Genomic DNA, 18,472 nt, shown 5'->3' with positions numbered 1-18,472 from the left:
ATAAATTTAAAAAAATTAAAAAAAAAGAAAAAACCAAATCAAACCAAACCAAGACACATCACTGCTATTTTTCCAATTATTGGATCTGCAAACCATTGACAAGTTGGTATCTTAATGTCATCTTGTCATCTTCCTCATTGATTTAAGGAATGGGTGAAAGCAGAGCTGTCTTTTCGTTTTATTTCTTCTTGTACTGACTTGCTCTATGAAACCACCTGCCCTTCCTCTCTGAATGTGGAGCCTCTCAAACTTATGTTCCTCCTTCCTTTCATATCGTTAATACTGGGTTGGGCTACCCTTTGCATGCTTTCTACAGTACATGTTATCAGGCCTTTTCCAGGTTGGCCCAGCTGGATTTTACAGCCTCGCTTCTTGTGAATCCCCACCTCACACTTTCTAATCTAAGTGCTGAACTCTGCAGGGTACTTTGTGCTTTTCATGACTGAAATATATTATGTTTGCTCGATTTAATTGATAAAAAGTTTTCAGTAATAGAATACTTGTGGATGCATTATGTCATGTTAAACATTTTCCAGATAAGTGAATTTGGATAAAAATTATGTAGAACATGCAGGAGCACTAGTTTTGTCAATTATTACCTCACTTGGGAGGGACTGGAGAGCATTATACTGAGTGAAATAACTCAGTCCCACAAGGATAAATATTGTATAAGACGCTTATTTTAGAATGAGTATAAGGATCCAGGAGGGGTGGGAGAGGCTGGAAGCAGAGGGATGTGGATGTACAGGGGGACGAGGGGATTAGTCATTGGATTGTACAATTTGATGGGGGGGTGAGAGAAATTGAAAGAATTTGTTCGAATTTGTATTCAAATTTTGTAAATAAACTAGTAAAAAAAAGTTATGTGGAACACATATTCCTCACTGGACTTTTGAAATAAGATCAGTAATAATGGCCAAGAGGGCTCACTGGACCACTAGCTATGGCAAGGTGTGTATAGCCATCAGTCAGTATATACACAACAGTGAAGGTCTTTCTCACCTCTCTGGCATAGGCTGCCAGTTTTTACATGGAATTCTCATCTCCTAACGTCTGTCTCATGTTGTTGGTTCCTGGGTCACACAAAGATTCATTTTATTTTGTTGGGTATCATCCAGCTGGTTCCGATTCCTAGTGAGCCTGTGTGCAACAGAACAAAGCATTTCTCAATCCTAGGCCATCCTCACAATCTCTGCCGGGCTGACGTCCATTGTTGTAGTCACCGCGTCAATCCCTCTCATTGAAGATCTTCTTCTCCTTTGTTGATCCTCTGCTTTTTCCAGCATGGTGTCTTTTTCTAATGGCTGGCCCCTGCTGATACCATGCCCAAAGTATGTGAGACAAAGTCTCAGTATCTTAATGTCTAAAAAACCCTAGATGCACTTCTTCTAAGACAGATCCATTTATTCTCGTGGTGGTTCACGGCATGTCATCAAAATTTCCAAAAGCTTTTCTACAAACACTCACAAAAATGAATCTACTTCTGTATTTTCATGGGCCGAGTCTGAGTAGTTTTGACATATTACTGAAACAAAAGTGCATTCTACTGGGTGAGAGATTCCACAAAGATGGAGCTCAACTGAGATATCTTTGTCTTCTCAGGTTTCCTTCTCATTCTTAGGTACAGTAAAGAAATTATCTAGATATTTTTCCCCTCAAATAATTTGCTTATAAAGAAGGATTTTTCTCAGAAAAAAAGAATGAAGGCTTTTCCAAAATCAGTTCTTATCAATTGCCATACCTCCAAACTAGTCAGTGAACACATGAGAGGAGGAACTGCATACTTTTCACCCACTTGTGCACAAACAGCAAGAAGAGTCAATGTCCTGGAGGAATTATGACTCAAATAAATTTATTTTTATTGCATAAGAACTATCAACAGCTTATAAACTGTGAGAGAAGTCCTTGGTGATTGCAAGCAGTGTATATATGGCATGCCAAGAATGGCCTAATGCATGTTTACTTATAATGCATTGCACCTGAAAGCAGGTTTGCTTGATGATTAAAGCATCACACACACAAAACGGAACTTCCAAATAACACACAAGAAATCACAGGTATGCTTACCTTGCTATACAAAAGCCAAGAGACAAAAGTTTTACACAATCAGGCATCCAGGATATATCATCTCTTACAAGAACACAATGGTTTGGCAGCACCAGAAATCCAGCAGGACCTACGGGAAGTGGGTCACTAGCATTCTAAGATATCAGGAAAACAACAGACAACGGCAAGTAGGACTTACCTGCTATGGTGGTCACAAAGGGGCTAAAGCTTGCATCCTTTTGTTCAGGTAAGCCTACCTCTTCTTTTTTCCCCTCTTGTTGTATACTGTTGAATCAGATCCGACTGGTACAGGAGGAAATTGCTCCTTCTTCTCCAGCAGAGCACCTGGTGGATTCGAACTGCATGCCTTTATGATTATAGCACAGCTTCTTGCTACTAGGCCACCAGAGCTCTTTGAAATCTACCTCTTGATGCTCTTCTCTCTAGTGAATATTCCTTTATTTTGGAAGTATTCATTGACTGCTGAGGCCATTTAAACTCTGGGCAGAAATAGAAGACCTATTTATATTCCTGTTCCTGTTTTATATAGGTACGCAACATTTCCACAGAGTGGTATAGTTTATTAGCAGATCTATCTATCTGTTATCTATCTATCTATCTATCTATCTATCTATCTATCTATCTATCTATCTATCTATCTATCTATTTTCTACCTACCTATCTGTCATCTTATTCATCTTCTCTGTAAGAGTTAGACAACTATGAGATATCATCCCACCCCAGTCAGAATAGCAAAATTTAACAGAACAGCAAGCAACAAATGCTGACGAGGTTGTGAGAGACTGGAACCCTTATTCACTGTTGATGGAAGTGCAACCACTGTGGAAAGCAGTGTGGCGCTTTCTCAAAAAGTTGCAAATAGAGATAACATTTGACCCAGCAATTCCACTCCTGGGAATATACCCCAAAGAGACCATAACCGACATCCAAGCAGATATATCCACACCCATGTTTATCGTGGCTCTCTTCACAATAGTAAAGAGTTGGAAACAACCTAAGTGCCCATCAACAAGTAAATGGATGGAGAAGCTATGGTATATTCACACAATGGAATACTAAGTTGCATTGAAAAACAAGGAACTCATGCAATATTATTCAAAATGGGTGACCCTGGAGGACATTATGCTGAATGAAATATCTCAGTCACAAAAGGACAAACACGGGGAGCTCTGGTGGCCTAGTGGCAAGGAGCTGCAACTACAATCCCAGAGGCTCATGGTTCTAATCCACCAGATGCTCTGCCAGGAAAGGAGGGACAATCTCCTCCTGTACTGGTCAGATCTGATTTGACGGCACACACACACACACACACACACACACACACACCCACCACAAAAGGACAAACACTGCATAGTGCCACTGCTGTAGAATGGGACTGACATCAGGGTTGGGGTAAGAATGAGAAAAATTGGATGAATTATGTATACTGTATTGAAACGGATGAGAGAGAGAACAGTTTAAAAGCAATATATTATATAGTATTATGATTATCATATGAGTCTGGAATGAAGGTTGCAGAGTGGAGTATACTCGGCGGGGGGCGGGGGGGAGGAGCGTAGGGCAAGGTATTGTTTACCAGTGAAAGAATTTTCCTTTTACTTTTCAAAGAGAGGAGTGAACTGGGTGGGGGAGGGCTGGGCAGGGAGAAAAGTGCAACAATGAATGAATGGAAATCCCAAATCTCTGTAAATGTTCATTGAAATTAATTTTTAAAAAAAGGAACAAAAGAGTTAAAACAATGTAGTGTAGACTTTGGAATCAAAAGAACTGACTTAGAGCCTCCAGTTGGATACTAAACCACCTGTTTGACTTTGTGTAAGTTACTGAGCTTTTTTTGGTTATGTGTATTTGTGAAATGGGGATGTCATTGTGGTGTCAGGTTGGTTTCAACGGGCAGAGACCCTTTGTCTAACAGAAAGAAGCCCAGCTCGATCCTGCACCATCCTGACAATCTCTGCTGTGATTAAATCCATTGTTGCAGCCACTGTATCAATCCATCTCATTGAAGGCCTTCCTCTCTTTCAGTGGTGCTATGTTGTTGTTGTTCGATGCCATCGAGTCGAGTACGACTCAGAGAGCCTATGAACAAAAGACCTGAACCCAGTCCTGTCCTGAGCCATCCTCACACTTCCTGACGCACTAGAGCCCATTGCAACAGTCACCACATCAGTCCACCTGCTTGAGGGTCTTCCTCTTCTTTGCCACCCTCCACCCTACCTAGCATCAAGTCCTTTTCTAAGGAGTAGCCCCTTCCAGCAACATGCCCAAAGCCTCATCATCCTTGCCTCCAAAGAGCACTCTGTCTGCACCATCTCCAAGAAGTTGTTTGTTCTCTTGGCCATCCATGGGCTGTTCAGAGCTCTTCTCCAACACCACAGCTCAAAGTCATCAGTAGTTCTTCTGTAATCCTTATTCCTTGTCCAGCTCTCAGATGCATAGCAAGTGATCAGAAAGAATATGGCCTGAGTCAGAAGCACCTTACTCCTCAAACTGACAATACTCTTCAACAATGTGGAGAGATCCCTAACTGCAGGTTTTCCAGTGTAATGCATCTCCTTATTTTCCAACTGCTTACTACCAAGGGTATTAATTGTGGATCCGAGCACGATGAAGTTGTTGACAGTTTCAAAGTGATGCTACACTAATGCAAAATGCCCAGTATCATGCTTAAGGTAAAGAACATCCTTGTGGAATCAATGTGAATATGCTTTTTGATGGAGAGGGATCTTCATTCTGAACCTTCCAGACCATAATAGTCTTTCTCCATTTCTTCTTCCATGAACTCCAAAAGATGGACTCAAGTCTGACCTCTCCTGGGAAGCATTTGACAAGCCCACTCCAGTGGTGGGTTTTCCTATGACCTCCTGTAACATCAAATCATTGTACCAGTGATAAAAAGAATGCTGAAAGTATTTTATCTGTGATTAATATTTGAATAATATTAAGTTTGTCTTCTCATCTGAATTGGTAGTGTCTTGGTGGCAGGATACACACACACACACACACACACACACACACACACCCCCTTACCTTTTCTAACATGACATGTTCCATTTGAATGTTTTAAAAAAATGGATACTTGATTCTTTCCTTTTTTTTCTTTTTTGGTTGTCACTTTTCACCAATTTGATTTTTGTTTGCACGGGGCTTTATCTCTGCCATTCATCATGATGTGAGGACCATTATTGGAACTGTGTCCTCGCCCCACTTACTCCTCAGTGCTAGTGTTTGTGCATTTTCTCTGTGTTTAACTGGTAAGGGATGAAGTGCTGTTGTATACCCCTGCTATACATACACAGCAAATGATCGAAATCCCCCAAGGGCACACGCTTCACTGAATAAGCATGATCACTGTCATGTTTCTTTACCAGCTTTTGTATGTGCGCTGAACTTGTTTTGTTTGTGAGAGTGACGGAACCGTGTTAAACGCAACAGCAGAGGGAAATAAGAAAAGCACAGGCATCCATGGAGATCCGGGCCCTGCAGTCCCGGTCTGTGCGGTTACCAGGTGAAATTTATCTGCATCTCTCACTCGTTGTCAGGCAGAGCTACAGAAGCTGAGACAACAAGCCCTGGAGACCAAACACTTCATTGAAAAGCAAGAGGCAGAAGAGAGAAAACTCCTGCGAATCATTGCTGAGGCCGATGGGGAGAGGCTGAGACAGAAGAAAGAATTAGACCAGGTAGGCGCCCCGCAAACCCCTACACTTCCCAGCAGATGCAAATGCTGGTGTCACCCCTCACCCTAACCCTCATTATTACTCAAGCTCTCCTAACCACTGCTATGGGAAAGAGAGTGGCAGGGGCCCACCTCCTGCCAATTAATTTTGAAATAGTCATTCATTTATTCAGAGGGATCAGTCAGGGTTTTGATCCGATACCCATAGAGTCCCTGTGAGTTGGAGTCAAGCTGACACCTAGCAACCTCAACTATTTAGGAGCACTTAACCTTGTTAGTCACTACTCGAGGCGTGGAGTATGCTGGTAGACCAAGACAACTCATGTTCCCAGGAAGCTTACACTCTCATTGCTCGTATACAATAGTAATTAATAATCAGGTAATTGGCATAAATTGATGGGTAGACACACAAGCATGTTCAGGGATCTGGCAGGTTAGAAAAACGTGAAGTTTTTTTGAGGAGGACAATCAGAAGTGGTGTAGCTTGGCGAAGGCTGGTGTACCATGAAGTTATTAAACTTGGAGAGATTTTTTAAAAAGCAGGTGCTGGAAAAGGTGGCCACTGTGGTCTCTTTGTTGTACCCCTTCTCTTTGCAGTGGGACTGTCTGATGTGATGGGTGAAGCCCTGTGTGTCTTGTGTATCTGGCTCTGCCCAGTGCCCACCTCCTGGTGCCTGGATATTTGGGCATTGCATTAGTACTTCACTGAGTGACAGCTGTTGCCATGGTCTCCCTCGTCTTTCTAGGTGGTCAGCGAGAGAGATATCTTGGGGTCTCAGCTGGTTCGGCGCAATGACGAGCTGGCTTTGCTCTACGAGAAGATCAAGATCCAGCAGTCGGTGCTGAACAAGGTGGAGAGCCAGTACAACCAGAGGATGGTGGACATGAGGCTGCTCAAACTCGAGATCAAGAAGCTGCGCCGGGAGAAGGAGATCCTAGCCAGGAGCGTGGCCAATGTGGAGGAACTCAGGTACATGGAGGCCACGGGGGCTGAGAGCTCGGGGGTCGGCCTGGAGCTCCCAAAGTCACCACCTCTTCAGGATGACTCACCTTTGATAGGCTCTATCAGGTTGCATAGTCAACACTCTTGACACCAGCAGCCAGGAAATTAAAAGATGTATTAAGATGGGAAAGTCTGCTATTAGGGACCTCTCCAAAGTGCTGAAGAGCAATAGTGTCTCTCTGGAGACTAAGGTGTGTCTGATACAGGCCATGATCTTTGCTATCACTTGTTATGCATCAGAGAATTAGACAATGACTAAGGAGGATAGAAGGAGAATTGACGCCTTTGAGCTGTGGTACTGGAAAAGAGTTTGGAGGGTACCATGGACTGCTAGGAAAACAAACAGATGCATCCTGGAGAGGATTAAAACGGGCTGCTCCTTGGAGGCAAGGATTCTGAGGCTCTGTCTAACATACTTTGGACATGTTGTAAGGAGGGACTGGTCCTTGGAGAGGGACATCATGCTTGGTAGGGTGGAGGGACAGCGCAGGAGGGGAAGGCCCTCTATGAGGTGGATTGATTCAGTGACTGGGGTAATTGGGATGGGAGTGTCAGAGACAGTGCGATTGGCACAGGACAGAGCAGAGTGTAGGGCTGTTGTACATAGGGTCACTGTGAGTCGCAAGCGACACGATGGCACGTAACAACAACACATCAGGTTGCATAAAAACCAACTTTCATGTGAAGACATTTTTAGCAAATAATTGTGTTCATGTTATGTTGCAAATATAGTCTAGATTCCTTTCCAGGGGAAGTACGAGTGCAGAAAGACTTAAAAAGACCTCTGTTCTGGATTTCAAAAAAGCAATTTTTAATCAGATCACAAACACCAACTAGTTACTATTCAGAAAATATGTTTCCCCAATGAGCTCTTTAGACTTTCTTTAACAAGGCAAGAGGTGGAGCATCAATATTTAAGTGTAATCCTGGTAACATTTGCACATCCTTTCCTTAGAATTGCATACAGAATGAGAGGAGGTGAAAATTTTCATTTTATCACTGTTTGAAAACTCTATTTCCTTACAAGGCAGCCTATTTTTCTATCTCACTTTTGATTTATCTCCCACAGTTTTTCCTCTACCTCCACGTGCGCCTTTTCCTTTCTTTAAAGCTTGCATTACACAAGATCTTACGTCCCCTTTGGGAAAACATCACCGTGCTTCCATACAGGCCATTGCATGAGACCAAACAAGAGGGCTGGCGGTTTCTCAGTAGAGTTCCCTCCAGACTTGCAAATGAACAGCCTCCTTGACCACTTTGGGCCAAGGACCCAGATTGCTTCTGCCTCTCGAATCAATTGGATTAGAAAAGAGTTTTGATGTTTTGACACAGAGAGTATATTCAGGAATAGTTGCCATTATCAAGGATGGATCAATATAGATACTTTAGGAGTTGCTTGTATTTCAGATAATGAAAGTAATATAAATTCATTGCAGAAAATGTGGGAAATGCAGAAAACATATAAAAGAGGGATTAGAAACTCCTTTGTAACTTTGCTACCTGGAGATATGATTAATGTTTTGGAGACAAATAGGTTTATTCTAGAACTATTACATGATCTCCAGGACTATGATTCAACTTGCAGTCAGGAGCCCTTTTTATTATGTGCACAAAGAACCAGGTTTTACCCATTCCTGATTAATATTGCTAGTTTGTTGGAAAAATATTTTTCTTTTCAGTCAGAAGCCAATTTACTAAAAATTGGAAGCAAGCAGGTATGAGTTCCCGCTTACCACACACGCGCTGTGTGACTTTGGGCACGTTACTTGACTTCTCTGAGCTTTGGAGCTGGAGTTGGCATGAAATACGACAGCAAATGTGATCTGCCAAGCACAGAGTCTAGCCCACAAACGAGCCATCAGCAACAGAGGCTGATACGTTTGCTCTTCTTGATGACACTTTGGAAAAGTGAAGTGTTAAAAATGTGCTTTTAATTTTAAGCAGCTTGTTCGGAGCTCCCTGTTGGGGGAACATCATGCAGTAAATTCTAATGGTTTGTCTTGCTAATGAGGGGAAGTTGTATTATTGGTTTAAATGAAGCAATTAAGTAAAAGAGATGGCTTAGCTTTGGTAATCTGCACAGCTACAGCAGAGGAGGATAGATAATCAGATCCCCGTTGCCCATGTCAGTGCAAGTGTTTACCTCTCCTCAGCCCTTTTGGCGAAGCGTCTCATTCAGGGGGGTGGTGGGAACTCAGAAGATGACTGTAGCATGTTACTTTTTAACTGGAGATTCCTGTCGATTTCAGAAGGATGTGAGACCCAGAGCTGGTTTTTTAGGACTATGTTTAGTCGTCTGGATAGCTGTAGAACATGAGATAAAAACATTGTCTCCTAACTCAGTGAGTCCTGGTCCTGGCAACCCATTAAAATGACCTGCAAGACTTCTACGCTTTCAAAGCCCAGGCCCCATGCCAGAGCAATTAAAGCAGAATGCCTCTAGCGGTTGGACACAGGTAAAAGTGATTTCAAAGCCCCCCAGGTGATTGTAATGTGTAGTCAGGGTGGAGAGGCAGTGTCCTAATTGATGCCAGGTTATCATCCGAGCATCCATACATGCGGTCAGATGTCAGAATTTGAGTGGAATATAGATTCTTGCTGGGACTAGAGAGATTAAAAAAAAATAGACTGAAATGGTCAAAGGTCAGCCCCTCTCAGTTCCCCCTGTGCACTTCAAATTCCTAACATATTCAAAGGCAGAATTCTGAGCCTTGGCATTATTGTCTTTTAAAAGCTACAGCTCAAGTTGGAGCTCTGCAAAAATTGATAGCATCCGTGTCTTGGTCAGGTGAAGAGGCTGTTTTTAGTGCTCCCAAAACAGACAAAAATACCACCACGAAGACCAGACACCAAACCCATTGCTGCAAAGTCAATCTTATTTCGTACTGACACCGGGCAGAGCAGAGCTGCCCCACAATTGACCGTGAGGCTGTTGTGTGAACAGAACAGGAGAACATGGCGTGGTTTAAAATCAAGAAAGGTTTGCATCAGAGTTGTATCCTTTCTCTGTTTAATCTGTACACTTGTTTAATCTGCACACTGAACAAATCATTTGAAAAGCTGGACCTTATGAAGAGGAATGTGGCCGTAGGACTAGAGGAAGACTCATCAATAACCTGTGTTATGTAGATGACCTTGCTTACTGAAAGTGAAGAGGGATTGAAATACCTGCTGTAGAAGATCAAGGAATGCAGCCTTCAATATGGATGCATCTCAACATTAAGGACACAAATCAACACTGGACCAATCGGCAACATCATGATAGGTGGAGAAAAGACTGAAGTTGTCAATCATTTCATCTTACTTGGATCCACAATCAGTACCCTTGGTACCAGCAGTCAAGGGATCAGAAGCTGTTTCACTTTGGTAAAATCTGCTGTAAAGGACCTTGCCAAAGTTCTTAGGAGCAATGATATCAGTTTAAAGACCAAGGTGCCCCGGCTTCAAGTCATGGTCTTTTCAGTTATTTGCTATGCCTCTGTAAGTTGGACAATGACTAAGGATGATGGAAGAAAAATTGATGCCTTTGACTTGTGGTTTTGGAGACGAGTACTGAAGATACCATGGACTGTCAAAAGGATAAACAAATATAACAGCCCAAATGCCCATCAGCAGATGACTGGAATGAGAAATTATGGTACATTCACATGATGGAATACTATGCAACCTTCAGGAGTAACAATTTTTAAAAATACTACATAACATGAGGGAGGCTCGAGAGCATTATGCTGAGTGAACTAACTCAGGTGCGTAAGGACAAATACTGCAAAGGTCCATTGTTGTAAAAGCAGTAGGATAACCAGTAAGATGTATACGGATATCCAAAGATGGAATGGGGGGATGGGGTCTGATGGTGGGGAGGGGAGAATCACAGGGATTCCCGATCTTGGTGGGTGGAGGGAGGTGGTGCAACAAACAAACACAATGTACATGAGTGAAATACAATGTGAACAAATTCTTGTATGCAAACCAATAGTAAAAAGCACTGCAACCTCAGAAACCTTATGGTTCCTCATTCCACGTGGTTGTCCTGACTCGGAATTGACAGCAACAGATGGGTTTTGTTTTTGTTTTCAAATTTAAGACTTACTCTGTACATCACTATTTGAAGGTATCATGTGGCAGAGAATTTCTTTGTATACAAAATTTTGTCTTGTTCAGGCAGGAGCTTTATCACATGCAAAGGGAATTCCTGAAGGAGAGGACCCGGTGCCGAGCCTTGGAGGAGGAACTGGAAAACCCCATGAACGTGCACAGATGGAGGAAGCTTGAGGTACATCTAGCAGAGCCTTCCTTCTTTCCACACCCAGATCTCTTTCTGTGCCCCACACGCACAGTTCCCAGCCCAAAATGCAGTAAGAAGCATGGTTTTATCTAAATTCTACACTGATCACCATCTAAAATGTAAGGCTGGATCAAAAGTAAATTGGATAGCTCCACATCCAAATTGTTCACTAGAATTTTGTTTCAAGCATCTTGAATATTTCTGCTTAAAATGATTCAGTGATATTCCAACACCTATCACTGGCTTCACCAACTGACTTTTTGTTTTGTTTTGGTAACTTTTGGCCAATTGATTATCCTCTTGCTGCTCATTAGCCTTGAACTATGGAACTCTAGTAGTGTAGTCCAGAGAGTTGTAGTGTTAACCTAAAAACGGTGCCTCTCTGGCTGTTTGGATGCCCCAGTGACTAGGAGACAAATGGTCTATCTTCAGGCTTGTGATTTCCAGCTGGATGGCAATGAGGATAAAGATGACATTGCCTTCAGCTCTATCAGCCTTCAGCATCTTTACCATCTTTCTGTGCATCATTTTATTTCCTGCAGGCAATATGGTCTTAAGAACTACTTTCAAAATACCTGCAGTATTTGTTAATCAAACCCCTTTCATTTAAGACTCTGGATACCTATCCCAAGTCCCACTGGTGAGGGATGGAAAATAAACTCAGTTTTTCTCTTGTGACTTCTTGTCAGGCATTGCCACTACCTCTGCTCATCTAAGGAAGAGGTGACCATCTCCCTTCACTGGGTCCATATTAATAATAGTGGGTGCCTGCAGGGGCTCTGATAAATGAACAGTTAGGGCTTGGGATAAAAACATAGGCGAGAGCAGGATAAAGGGGGAAATCAGCCATGCGGGTTTTTGTTTTTCATTTGTAGATTTTTCTTCTCCATGAAGAAAGCATTAAAGAATAATGCATTATAAATTGTTATGTAAAGATGAGGCCTGAATTTTAACAACATGCAGCCTTGCCAAGTAAATGTGTGCCAAATCTAGTCCAAATCTATGGATATCAGTTGGTGCTACTTAGAATTTAAGCAAAGTCAGAAGCCAAGGAATAGATCCTCCCCCCTCCCCTCCCCAACCTTTATTTATTCCTCTTCCAAATCACAAGAATACTGTAGTCTACAAAACCAACCATAATATGGATGTGTCTGGGGAAGTCAGACTGGAGATCTTAAAAATCCATTTACTGTCACATCAGTTTATCTTATGTGTTTTCAAGCGGATCATTAAAACATTCAATTCCATGTCAATTTCTATTAAAATATTAGAAAACAGAAACTCTGGGAGGCCGTTGAAAATATGTGGCTGCAAGAATAATTAAAATTGTCAGGACAGTTGAAAGGAAAGCTTTGGATCAAGTCTAGAGGACAAATGCTCAATTTATAACTGTCGATCTCGTTTGAATTGTACACAGATAGCTATTGAAGGGGCATCAAAGCCCTCCGTCTGAAGCAGATTGATGGCTCCATTTGAGAGTGAGTGTCATGGTTGTGTTCTGCTGCCAATTAGTAACTGAAGTCCAAGTCCACAAACCTTCTTCATCGCTGGCTGCCATGGATCTTCTGTTGACAGTTACCAGAGGAGAATCCCAAGGCTGAGCGAACTCAGGAACCCTGCCTTGTTCCCGCAGAGTGGTGATGATAGCGTCAACTTCCAAGCACAGTAGTTAACGGAGCTAGGTGTACCTGAGCTTGTGTCCAGCTCAAAGCCAGCACCACTTTACCCAGTTTGGTTGACTGCCTTCTCTGAGCCTCAGTTGCCTTAACTGTAAAAAGGAGATCCATACTGTCTCATAGGGCTGTCACGAGGCTAACATGAGGAGAGGCACTTAGCGTGGAGTCTCGATGGTTGCAGAGAACCAGGCATCATGTGATAACGGGATATATTTATTCCCACTGGTGAAATAAAAATATTCCTCCCACCTTAGTGGTAGAAACAGAGAAAAACTGCAGTCTGCTCTTTTAGGGGGCATGGTGCTTATGACCACTCCATACAGAACACATTTCTTTTTTTTGCTTCTAATTCTCTCTCTATTGGGTCTGGAGGTTTACAAGCTACACATATGAACATGAATTGATGACCTCTCAGCTACTTTTCTTTGTTCCCCTTGGGCAGGCCAGTGACCCCAGTACCTATGAGCTGATACAGAAAATCCACGCCCTGCAAAAGCGTCTCATCAGCAAGACTGAGGAGGTGGTGGAAAAAGAGCTGCTTCTTCAGGTAACATTTTCACATGTTCATTTAAAGTCCTCCCTGCACAAGTGTGTTTGCTCAGACACTCCCCCCACCCCACATTTCCAGGACCCTGTGCTAAGAATCAGTTGTTTGACAGGCTTGCATGCCCTACGTTCACCTGTAGATGGCAACAGTGACTCACGCATGGAGAACAAACACAAGCTGATTAATTGGTCTTTTATACTGTGTTATCTTGAGAATTTGGAAAAATTAAGCTCAAGGCTGGACTTACTGCATTGGATAATGAGGTGTTCTTCCCACCACACCCTCCCAATTTCTACAGTTTTATTTGTCAGAATTCTTTTAAATACTTTTCTCCCTATCTTCTGATAATGTGAGATGCTGTGGTTTTGATTTTGAAAATAAGCTTTCATATAGAGCATAAGCGATTTGGCCACTTAAAAATTTGCATGATTTAAATGGAAGGAAAAATGTCTTTTTTGAGGATTTTATGCAGTAAGATATTCTGGAAGCATTAGGGGAGGGTAAGGTTCTTTCAGATATCCATCTTTGCAAGTAAAAGCGACAACCATCATTGTTTCCACTACTGCTTTGTCTGTCTTCCCCATCATCATCCTCATCAGCACATATTGAATACCATGTCTTCTTCCAGGAGCTTTATCTACCTTGTCTCTTTTCTGAATTTTTTGAGTGGGTGTTGCTATCCCAACTTGATGGCTGAAGTAATAGGGAACCAGGAGTTTAGTGAGGATATAAGCTCTGGTGTTAGCCTTGAGGTCCTGCCTCTGCCAGTTTTTAGCTGTGTGAGCGTCACTTCTCTGAACCTTAAAACCTTCATCTGTGTTGTTAGACAGTAACAGAACCTGGGAAAGGGATGTTGTGAGGAATGAGAGATCTTCGCATTATGCATGGCACAATCTAAGTGCGTAATGAAGTTAGTGCTTCTTCTGCAGAATCACCATCAGTAGAGACAGAGGAACTTGCTGGGCACGGGGGTCTGCCTGTCTTCTTTTCACGCCACCTTAACGGAGATATTTTCCTAGGAGATGTGTGTGTGATGCCATAGGGATTTCTCCCTTCTCTTGTAGGTGAGCATGGAGGTTGAGGGAAGACTTGGGAGTTGGAAAGGCCTAGTGTTGAATTTTAACTCTTAAGAGTCAATAGTTTCTGAAAACCTCGTAATTTTTTTTTGTTATGACAGACTACACAATTCGTATATTCCTATTGTAAAGAAAACCATTTAGCATGCTTATGGACATAAGGATTCAATAGTCTAGGTTTTGAGCTGTGTCTCCTCCAATGACAGCCATACATTAACCCAAAACCGTGCAGCTGGTAGGTGGCAAGGCTGGGCCTCAGCCAGATAGAAGGTTCTGGAGCCCACTACTACGTCACTTCTCTGCCTTTATCTGTCATAACTGCTCAATGAGTTTTTAAAGAACTAGATTTTGGTTTTTATTAAAATTTTGCATTGCACGTTTGTTTTATATTTCATTGATTGCTCTAACTTTATTATTTCCTTCCATCTGTATATTTTGGTATTACTGTTCTTGTTCTGCCTTTTGATGTTTGTGCTCAGCTTTCTAACAATCCATTTACCTTTCTAACAGAAGCATTTAAGACTGTAAAATGTCCTGTTTAGAGCTCCTTCTGCAAGTGTTAATTCATGGTTATTTCATTTTCATTTATTAAAAATATTTTATTTTATTTTTATAGCATATTCTTCCCATTTCATTTCCCCCCCATTCATTCATTGTTGAACATTTTCCTCCCTGCCCACCCCTTCTCCCAAGTTTGCTTTTCTCTTTAAAAGAAAAAAAATTCTTTCGTTGTTATACAATTTCTCTTTCCCCCAAGTACACAGTCCATTTTACTATGCATTTCTTTTTCTGGAATCTGTCTTGAAAATAATACCTAGTCATATATTCCTTTTAAACAGTTCTCTCCCTCATCTGTCTCAATGCAGTATACATTACTTATCCCCTCTTTTCTTAGGCTCCCCCCAACCTCTATGTCAGTCCCATTTTACAACAGTGACACTATGCAGTATTTGTTCTTAAAAATATTTTTTATTTTTAGAAATCAGCTAGTGTTGATGTTGTACCTACCACTCAAATTATAACAGCTTGGGCAAATACACATGCACTTGGGAAGAAATTAGATCATGAGGCTTTAGGGCCGTTTTGGTTTTAATCTCTTCAGGACTTAGTAAGGGTATTTCAGTCAATATTATTTTAATTTAAACTGGTTAAAATAATGTTTACTTGAAAGTCTCTCTCCCAGGAGACTATGCCCTGCATCTTTTTCCTTACTTTAATCCAAGGTCCTGTTCACCTATCCAGATATAGATTAAATTGTTGCTGCTGTTGGACGCCATCCAGTCAGTTTACAGCAGCTCTGTGAACAGCAGCCCTGAGCCTTGCCTGCCCTGTTCCATCGTCATAATCTCTTATTTACTTGAGGCCATTGTTACAATCACTGCGTCTATCCATCTCACTGAGGGTATTCTTCTCTTTCACAGTAAGAAACTGCACTGCAGTCCCAAAGGCATCTGGTTCTAATCTTCCAGTTGCTCTGTGGGAGAAGGATGTCTGATTCACAACCTCTGAAAACCTGCTGGAGGGTCAGCTATGGGTTGGTTCTGACTCAACTGCACACCGCAACATGTTTTTCTACATTTTTAAAATATATTTTTAAAATTTATATATATACATATATATTTTAAATTGATTTTCATGAAAGTTTACAGAGACTTTGGATTTCCATTCATTCATTGTTACACTTTTCTCCCTGTCCACGACCCCCTCAATTTGCTTTTCTTTTTGAAAAATAAAAGAAAAAAATTCTTTCATTGTTATTCAGTCCCTCCCCCCAAGTCCACTCCACGATGCTACCTTAGTTCTGGACTCCTGTCAATAATAATATCTAATCATGTCAGTCCTCTTGTAACAGTGTCATTATGCCATATTTTTCTTTTTTTGTGACTGACATATTTCACTCAGCATAATGTCCTTCAGGGTCACCCATTTTCTATAATATTTCATGAATTCATTGGTTTTTTTTTCAATGCTGCATAGTATTCTGTTGTGTGAAAATACCAGAGCTTCTTCTATCCATTCATCTGGTGATGGGCACTTGGGTTGTTTCCAACTCTTTGCTATTGTGAACAAAGTAAAAATGAACATAGGTGTGTGTTTTATCTATATTTTGTTGCTTCCTTTGCAATTAGATTAGGGCCCTATGACCAGTTCTAGCCAGCAGACTCTTGTCCCCTGTCACAGTGTCCCTGACAGGCACATGTGCAGATGGTGCTGAATCCATCATCCTGTATCTTTGAGTGGTTCTGTAGAGCCTCCATGGCCCATATTGGACTTGTTGCAGTTATTTTTTTGCAAAAAAGAAAAAAAATTACAAAAAAAAATCTGCTATTAAGTCATTGAGATGACAGTATTAATTTACTGTAAAATACATAAAAATTCACCTATCCAGATTAATTTCTTTACTTTTAACAGTTTAATTTAAAAATACTTGTCTATGTTGTTGTTGTTGTTATGTGCCAGCGATTCGCTTGCGACTCATAGCAACCCTATGTACAACAGCCCTAAACTCTGCTCTGTCCTGTGCCAATCGCACTGTCTCTGACACTCCCATCCGATTATCCCAGTCACTGAATCAATCCACCTCATAGAGGGCCTTCCTCTCCTGCGCTGTCCCTCCACCCTCCCAAGCATGATGTCCTTCTCCAAGGACCGGTCTCTCCTCACAACATGTCCAAAGTATGTTAGACAGAGCCTCAGAATCCTTGCCTCCAAGGAGCCACCCGGTTTAACCCTTTCCAGAACAAATCTGTTTGTTTTCCTAGCCATCCATTTTAGTAAAATGGATGACTACCCTAACTTAAGACTTCCATAAAAATTATTGACCCCAGGGAGCTCTGATGGCCTAGTGGCAAGGAGCTGTAACTACAATCCCAGAGGCTCACGGTTTGAATCCACCAGATGCTCTGCCGGGGAAGGAGGGACAATCTCCTCCTGTACCAGTCAGATCCGATTTGACGGTACACACACACGCACATTATTGACCCCAACTTAATAAAACAAACCAAAGAAAGGTTATGTTGCCATCAAGTCAGAGCCGACTCAGTGCTGACCCTGCGGTGGGTTTCCAAGGCTGTGAAGCTCACAGAGGTGAGGGTGGGCTTTCCCCATCTTTCTCCCTTGGAGCTGCAGATGCATCCAAACCTTCCGAGAAGTATCTTTTTTGGGGTTAGCAGTACGTCTCCTTGTGGACTAGACCTCCCGAGCTCCCTTCCAGCGTAATGGCTAATAAACACGCTCCTTCTTCTGAAACCCTATAATCCCTTCCAACTTGCTGAATATGGCACTTGGCACAGCACAGATGTCAATGTAGTCCAACAAATAAGTTTAAAACAGCAAAAATTTTTATCCATGTTTAGTAATCTCAAATAAAAGCATAAAATTTTGCCCTGTTTCTTTTATAATAATTAAGGGTAAATCTTTAAATTTTTGAGTGCATAGTTGTTTTTTAATTAGTGATTTCTCACGTTTTTGTACTGTGGACTGGATTATAGCAACTCTTCAGACCTATTTTGAAACCTGTTTTCTGACCAGCTATTTCTTTTCATAAATGACATCCATCTGCCTGAAAAAAAGGGGGATTTATACAGGTCTTGGGTTCTGGAGTCAATATATGTTTATTAGAAAAACTTGACTGATTGTATTGTCCAAACTTGTTCCATTCCTAATTTTTTTATCCAACCAATGAAGTGTAGAGATTTTAAAAATTCTTTTACTGACTTGCTTTTTAAACGTAGACTGTATTTTAGCTCTTGTTAATAAGGGAAGTAAAAATTTAGACTTTAATTTTTACTGGTGGTATTCTTTAGTATTATGCAGTGCCTCTCTTCCTCAACAATAATAACATTTTTAAAAATCTATTTTATATTAATAAAGTCCTAACAGGCTTTTTTAATACTTACTTTCACATTTAGGGTGCTCTTAGAGTTTAAGTATGCATTTTATAATCTTGAAAAACCCAGTCTTCTACTCTGTCTTTTGACTGGTAAGTTTAATCTGTTTGTATTTATTGATAAATTTAGGTTAATTTATATGTTATTTTAGATATATTAACTCTGGTTGCTGTAATGTTTTTTTTTAAATCAATTTCTATTTTTTTAGAATGAGTTTTCTTTATTTCTTTTGTATTCCTCCTTTACCAG

The 18,472-nt window shown here is 41.3% G+C and overlaps 1 protein-coding gene across 1 annotated transcript in view; it reads left to right on the top strand.

Annotated features, from left to right (window-relative positions):
* CCDC147 (coiled-coil domain containing 147) overlaps positions 1–18,472 on the top strand; it is a 146,488-nt gene that overhangs the window by 56,140 nt on the left and 71,876 nt on the right. The window contains exons 12-15 of the mRNA XM_006880173.1: positions 5,610–5,750; positions 6,493–6,716; positions 10,911–11,022; positions 13,153–13,257. Of these exons, the coding sequence (XP_006880235.1) occupies positions 5,610–5,750; positions 6,493–6,716; positions 10,911–11,022; positions 13,153–13,257 (582 nt within the window). The remainder of the gene's footprint in view (positions 1–5,609; positions 5,751–6,492; positions 6,717–10,910; positions 11,023–13,152; positions 13,258–18,472) is intronic.

The sequence above is a fragment of the Elephantulus edwardii genome, unplaced genomic scaffold, assembly GCF_000299155.1.
Source record: "Elephantulus edwardii isolate Elephantulus edwardi_28Jun2011 unplaced genomic scaffold, EleEdw1.0 scaffold00006, whole genome shotgun sequence".
Classification (NCBI taxonomy): Eukaryota; Metazoa; Chordata; class Mammalia; order Macroscelidea; family Macroscelididae; genus Elephantulus; species Elephantulus edwardii.
The sequence above is the reverse complement of the archived record's forward strand: the minus strand, read 5'-3'. Positions and strand labels throughout refer to the sequence as shown.